At 42.4% G+C, this 7,395-nt stretch overlaps 1 protein-coding gene across 1 annotated transcript; it reads left to right on the forward strand.

Annotated features, from left to right (window-relative positions):
- The first annotated feature begins 829 nt into the window (after positions 1–829).
- Positions 830–6,556, forward strand: LOC149819944 (non-specific phospholipase C2-like). The gene is made up of 4 exons (XM_089983826.1): positions 830–1,778; positions 2,776–3,016; positions 4,332–4,508; positions 5,999–6,556. The coding sequence occupies exons 1-4, from the start codon at positions 912–914 to the stop codon at positions 6,301–6,303; spliced, it is 1,590 nt and encodes a 529-aa protein (XP_089839952.1). The 5' UTR covers positions 830–911; the 3' UTR covers positions 6,304–6,556.
- The last annotated feature ends 839 nt before the right edge of the window (positions 6,557–7,395 follow it).

Here is a 7,395-nt window from a genome sequence, read left to right on the forward strand (position 1 = left end):
TGCTGGCTTATCGAAAGTGATCATTTCAAATGTGGAAATATCCACATCGTGGATAACTACCACGTAAATGGTGGTGGTGGTGGTTAATCCTACAACCCCATCCCCTCTTACGTAATCAGGTCGGACACGGGTCAGATTTAAGCATTATTGAGTCTGCAGATCTAATATTAGCCATATTTCGAGTAAGATAGGGATCAGCCAAAACCGCATCAGATTTGACTGGCTTAAAGTCTGATATTTACATGTATTTGGGTTCAGATTCTTCTCGGATTCAGATGCAAAACTTGATACTGAATCCTGATTCAGTTATTAATCGGATTCCGCTTTGACTGCAAAAGATTTAATCAAATATCCCACATGAATCCCAACAGTTTACAATTTACATCCCTACCTCTTTAGCAAAGACTACTTTGGAAGCCCACAAAGGCTCCACTCATCTGATAGAGAGAAGTTGTAAATGTCACCAAGTTGATGGGACGTCACAAGTTCGAAACCCTTGCCAGAAGCTTGGTGAACTCCTCAGTGGGCAGGGGCCCAAGGGTTTTACCAACCAGGTCAGCCAAGGTGGATGATGGTGTTTTTTTCCTGAACTATAAAAAAAAGGGACAACTTTGAACCTTGAATGGCTTTCTAGCAAAATAAATTTGACACTTTGGGCAACATAGAAAACTTGTCATACTTTCCACCCAACAAAAAAGGCCACCTTCCATGCCTTTAAATTATTCTCACCATTAATTAGATGTCACACTCTCACTTTGATCCACTCTCTCTCTCTCTCTCTCTCTCTCTCTCTCTCTCTCTCTCTTTTCTAAAACATTTGTTGCCGTCTCTCTCTCTCATTGCTATCCCTTTTGTAACCCTTTCTCTCTCACACATCAATCTGAGGAGCAGAAGCAGCAAAACCAACCATCATGCCTCGCCGGAAAATGACACCCAGTTGCCGGAATCCGGCGTATCTGCTCCTCCTCACCTTGGCGATCCTCCACCCGGTTCCATGCCTACCCGGGTCGATTCCCGGGCCGATAAAGACCGTGGTGGTGCTCGTCATGGAGAACCGGTCCTTCGACCACATGCTCGGCTGGATGAAGCGCCTCAACCAAGAGATCGACGGCGTCACGGGCACCGAGTCGAACCGCCTCAACGCCACCGACATAACCTCCCCGCTACTCTTCTTCAACGAAACGTCCCGGTACATCGATCCCGACCCGGGCCACTCCTTCCAGGCCATACGCGAGCAGATATTCGGCTCCGACGATGCCTCGGCCTCGCCGGCTCCGATGAACGGCTTCGCGCAGCAGGCCTACTCCATGACCAACTCCACGTCCATGCCCGCCGCCGTCATGAATGGCTTCTCCCCGGAGTCGGTCGCCGTATACCGCTCCCTCGTATCGGAATTCGCCGTCTTCGACCGGTGGTTTGCCTCGGTCCCGGCCTCGACGCAGCCGAACCGCCTCTACGTCCACTCGGCAACGTCCCACGGCGCCACCGGCAACGTCGCAAGCCTGCTGATCGAGGGATACCCACAGCGAACCATATTCGACAGCCTCGACGACGAAGCTCTCAAGTTCCAAATATACTACCAGAACATCCCGGCGACGCTGTTCTACCGGAGCCTGAGGAAGCTCCGGTTCATCACGCGGTTCAAGCCCTACGGGCTCTGGTTCAAGGCGGACGCAGCGGCGGGGAGGCTGCCCAACTACGCGGTAGTGGAGCAGCGGTACCTGGACTCGAGGCTCAGCCCGGCGAACGATGACCACCCGTCGCACGATGTCTACCAGGCATGGTAACAATTCGGGGTGTCAACGGACCTGGTTTACCAGGACCCGAACCAAATCCTACAGGGTCCGGTGATAAATAAGAATACCCGATTAAGACTTAGGTCCGGACCCGGGTATTGTGAAATTCTATACCAGACCCGGACCCAACCCGAGTTTCGATTAAGACTCATAATTTTTCAATCTAAAAATGATAAAAATTATGGTTTTACTGGGTATGGTCCGGATTTGGTTCATGTAGTTCTTATCGGGTCCAGGTATGGTTTTTCTTTTAGTGAACCCGATTAGACCTGAATCCAGACCCGATACTATACCCGAAAATCTGGTTCAAGTATAGTTCCACCTGAATCCGAACCAAACCCGACCAGTTGACACCCCTAGTAACAATATATATATATATATATATATATATATATATATATATAATGTATGGCTATATATCACCATTTGCTTGATCAGAACCTATAAATTTCTCCAAAAAAAAAGCTGAAAAATAAGTATCACGATATATCATGATAATTTTTAAACAAAAACCACGATATTTCCTTTCTTGTTTTCTTTTTTCAGATTTTGTCCAAGAAAATGATGTGGGTTTAGGAAGAAACCAAATTTTAAGTTTGGGAAAATTCATGAGTCCTCAATTTCTTCAAATTTTTTCACCCTTTTTATGGAAGGTAATTATTTTCTTATTTTCCTTATTTTATCTTTCTTTTTTTATTTAATTTTTCTTTCATTTTGTGGGTTTGCGGTAGTTGAAGGTATAGTCTTCTTAATTCTGTGCAAATCTTTGTAGGTTTCACTTTATTTATTATCTTTTTTTTTGTTTGTTTTTTCTCTTGCAATCCCTTTCTGTTTAAGCTAAGATTCCTTTAACTGACAATATTTCTTTGGTTTTTATTTTTCATTTATGTTTAACTTTGAACATTTGCTGCACTAAAAAATGCATTATAAAAGGCAAACGATAAGTTGCAGAAATATTAACATGTGACCGTGGTACCAGGGGCAGCTGCTGGTGAAGGAAGTGTACGAGGCGCTGCGTTCGAGCCCGCAGTGGAACGAGACGCTGCTGCTTATCACCTACGACGAACACGGTGGGTTCTTCGACCATGTCCCCACCCCGGTCCGCGGTGTGCCCAGCCCCGACGGCATCGTCGGGCCCGATCCATTCTTCTTCAAGTTCGACAGGCTCGGGGTCCGCGTACCCACCATAGCAGTCTCCCCCTGGATCGAGAAGGGAACCGGTATGAATTTTTTTTTATGACGAGGAACCCTCACTGAAGCAAGGAAAACTCTGGGTGGTTCCCCTTAACCACCCTGCCTTATGTGGCCTACCTCCCGTGCACCAGTGGGGTTTGATCCGGTGCCTTCATGCACCTTCACAACCCCCCCCCCCCCCACTGGCCACGTGGGTGACCCGATTCTTAACTCTCTCTCTCTCTCTCTCACACACACACACACACACAAAAGGATGTAAAGGGTTCGGATTTGGGTTCTCTTTCGTGGGAATGTAATTTGGGTTGAATGTAGCCAATGCTATATCCGACTAATTGGATATTGGTTAATCAAACCAGATTCAGATTCGGACTGGAGTGGAGACAAGCTCATGCTCAATCCAATTTTTTAATATAATAAGATTAGAACATCCGTTAAATTTGGATATCTATCGAGTTTTGTAGCAAAACTGTAAACCATACCGGAATCCGATTATTAATCAGATTCTATCTGGCTTACTGAATCTAATTTGGGAGCCGTTTTTTTATAGTCAAATGCATGTGCATATTTTTTTTTTTTTTGAAAGGGAAGCAACTATACCATTGGGTTTTGAACCTGCAACGTCCCAACACAAGGTGACGTACACTAGCTCCTCCTACCAGACAAGCTGATCCCCCGTTGGTGGATCCCCCATCATTCTTGTTTTCACGTGGACCCACACTTGCACGATGGATGGTGATGATGCCAAAGGCCCAAGACATCGGCCAACGGTGATTTGGCATATTACATGATCGGAGACTTGTGGCACCTGAGGGAGAGGCTTCTTGAAATATAATTGATCATAATTTATCTTTTTTTGCGTACTTATTTTAGAATATACTTTGGAGCAATAACTCTAACTAACATGTTTTTTTAGCAGAATTTAACATATAATTATTTGGAAAAAAAAAACTTTTCACATCCAAATAATTAGATGAAAATTTAGCTTATCTTCAATTGTTTTTGAATGATTTGAGCACGAGTGAATAAGTTGTCACCTTGGTGGGGTGGGGTTGAGCCTTGGTGATCAAGGTTCGATCCCTGCGGTCATCCTTGCGCAAGCTGATGCCCAGCATAGGCCCTAGGGGCGAGGTTCTAACATAAGAGTTGCACGCCTCTGTGCGTAGGTATAGCAAGCTGAGCCAACGCAACTAGGTCTTTGATCCCAGATGTGGTTTCTTCGGGTAACAAATCAAAAAAAATGAATTTATCTTCTGCCTATGAATTTGGTAAGACTGATAATCTTCAACTTGTTTGATTATAAGTTGATCATTTAACGTTTGTTGCTTGTGTGGGGAATAAAAGTGGTGCATGAACCTGATGGACCCTTTCCATCATCCCAGTTTGAGCACTCATCCATCCCAGCAACCGTAAAGAAGCTCTTCAATCTAAAATCGGATTACCTTACCAAGAGGGATGCCTGGGCTGGAACCTTCGAGAAGATTCTACAAACAAGATCAATGCCCAGAACGGATTGCCCAGGTCAGTAGTCCTGCTCCATTGTCTCAAATCTCATTAGCCTGATTTTGTCAGCGAGTGAAAATCTTGCAATAATTTTGATTTCTTGAAATTAAATAGGCTAAAATATCACCTTAAAATCAAGATATTGTTGAAACAAGTGATATTTTTAAGTTAATGTAATGCTGAATCTTAAATTATATGGAATGGGTAATATGCAAATCCTGCAGTAGCTATCACACACTTGATACATGTTTAGTAGTTTTGTCATGCATCTGTTGATCTCTCTCTCTCTCTCTCTCTCTCTCTGTTATCCCAGCGAAGAATACAAGTAGTTGCGAATGGACTGCAGATTTGATTTTGGTTTCTCTTCCTTTAAAAGTAGATAAAAATGAACCTTCTTCTTTCCCTCAAGTAGGGGGATTGTCTACCAGACATAGATAGAGGGAAATTTGAGTTCCTTACTGCGAACTAACCCATTAATGAAAGTAGTTGGTAAAGTGGTTTTTTCTTTTTCGACATAAGGGTTAGTCAGGCCCCTACCAGTTATACAATTATACCATTGGGATTCGAACTTGCAACGTCCCAATACAAGGTGACGTGCACTAACTGCTCCTGCCAGACAAGTGGAACCCCCGTTGGTAGTTTTTGTTTTTTCTTAGCAAAAAGACCCATAGAAGTCCGTGTACTAGAAAATAAGGATATTTGACTTTCTAGAAATATCAATATTCCCTTCTCATGATTTATTTTTTAAAGGAATATTTTACAGTTGTTTAAATACACTTTGGTTTCCTCTAACAAATGGCATTTGGGGTGCTTTTCTTTTTCTTTTTCTTTTTCTTTTTCTTTTTCTTTTTTTTTTTTGATAAGCTAGCTGTGGTTTTAGCGGCACTCTTGTTGTTTATTCATGATTACAGTCAGGAGACAACAATCAGAGGTCCACCAGAAAAGGGTCCATTTGTTTCAAGGGAAACAAGGGAATTCCCAAGGAAAAGGGGCCACTTTCTCATGAATAATTGATGCCAGTGAGAACCAAAACTCTTTAAGAAGAATCCTATCCAATAAGCTTTTCAACTAAATTGAGATCGCAGGAAGTCACCCACAGATAGGGGAAGCCTCCCCATCTCGAGTCAAGTCCCCATGTCAACAAAGCAGAGGGTCTTTCATAGAGTTTTTTTTTTTTTTTTACTCAGAGAAACCACAGAGACCTAGCTGCGCTGGCTCAGCCTGCGGTAAAATCCCATGGTTGAAATGAAATAATAAGTTTCTGGCATTCTGCAGATAAAATCAATGCTGAAATTGAAGGGAAATTCTAACTGGAGTCCTCCTGACGAGGTTCTGACCTCATGAACATTAGAAATCTTTTGAATAAGTCAGAGGAACAATGTTAAGGCATAATAACATGATATGATTTTTTTTGCTTAAATCCCTTTGTAACAGGAGGGGGCCTTAATTCCCCCAGTTCTGCTTATGGGAAAAAAATCACTCAACTTAAAACTCTTTTCTTGACACAGTGCAACTGCCTACTCCAAGCAGAATCAGGATGACTGATGCCAATGAGGATGCAAAATTGAGTGAGTTCCAGCAGGAGCTGATCCAACTAGCGGCGGTCTTAGTCGGCGACCATGAGCTGACAAGCTTTCCGAACAAGATAGGTGAGAAAATGAATGTGAGGGAAGGGAAGAAATACATGGAAGATGCTGTGAAACGATTCCTAGAAGCCAGTTTATCAGCAAGGAAGATGGGTGTGGATGATAACCAAATTGTTAAAATGAGGTCCTCCTTAACCACAAGGTCTACTCCAACCACTTTTCCTTGATGGTGGTTGCACTTGTTTTGGTTAGGACAGGCAAGAAAAAATATCTACCAAAAGGTTTAAATTGAATATAATAAGTTTTTGGAAGTCACAACCATTAGGTCGGAGGGGACCAATAAATCTGGAATGTATAGTCTGGTGGTGTAAATTCACCTATGCAAATTCTTTATAAATAAATTTAAACTAGATGATATGTGCTTTTAGAGTGTCAGATACCATGTGAAACTTTGCAAGTGGTATGAAAGATTCAAAGTAAGTGAATGTGTGTGCTTGTTTTTTATTGAATTGATCTCGTAAGCTCATCCATCACTATAGCAAATAGGAAAGGGCTTAAAGCAAATCTTTGATGTAACCCAACCGTTATAGGAAAATTGGTTATCACCCCTTCACAAGTACATACATACAATCTGAACCCAAATGTGTGGAACCACTCTCACTGGGTGTATGGGTACCTTTAATTAGTGAGCTCGAAAAGGGCTTGGTGTTGGTGACCCTGTCTAGGGTTTATCTTGCAGGGAGCAGGCCCAATAGGTGACTCGGTTCTCGGCGAGGGTTCCTCATAAAAAAAAACTGTGAAACCACACAATATTGTACATGTTTGTTGTAAGTTGGGACCAAAAAAGGCATTCAGTTCTGGATCAGACCAAATTGAACTGAATCCAATCACACTTCACATGCATCTGCCCTGGCACTTCCTCAGTTTTCATGGGGTATACTCAAGCTTGAACTCGGGCCCAAACAAAATAATATGGACCTCAAGGGTCCAGTTTTGTACGTTGACCATACAACAACCCTAGTTGGGGTTTGACTTTTTTTACCATAGAATCTAGAAGGAGTTGAAATCAAGCTGACTCGACAGACATGGCTTAAGTTAAGTTGGCATGTGCTTGGTCAACTGGATTGTGAAAAAAATTTAAAACGGCAAACGAAATTTTGGCGAGAGATTGGAATTGCTTATTTTTTGTGTTTTTATTAAAAAATTAAATAAATTTAACCAAATGGGTAAAAAACAAAATTACATAGACACAAAATAACTCTTCCAAGGCTGGAAAACAAGTAGAGTTGCATGTTTCTTGGATGATGTTTGGCTTGTAA

This window comes from Nuphar pumila, chromosome 12 (genome assembly GCF_984573655.1).
Source record: "Nuphar pumila chromosome 12, dmNupPumi1.hap1.1, whole genome shotgun sequence".
Lineage (NCBI taxonomy): Eukaryota > Viridiplantae > Streptophyta > Magnoliopsida > Nymphaeales > Nymphaeaceae > Nuphar > Nuphar pumila.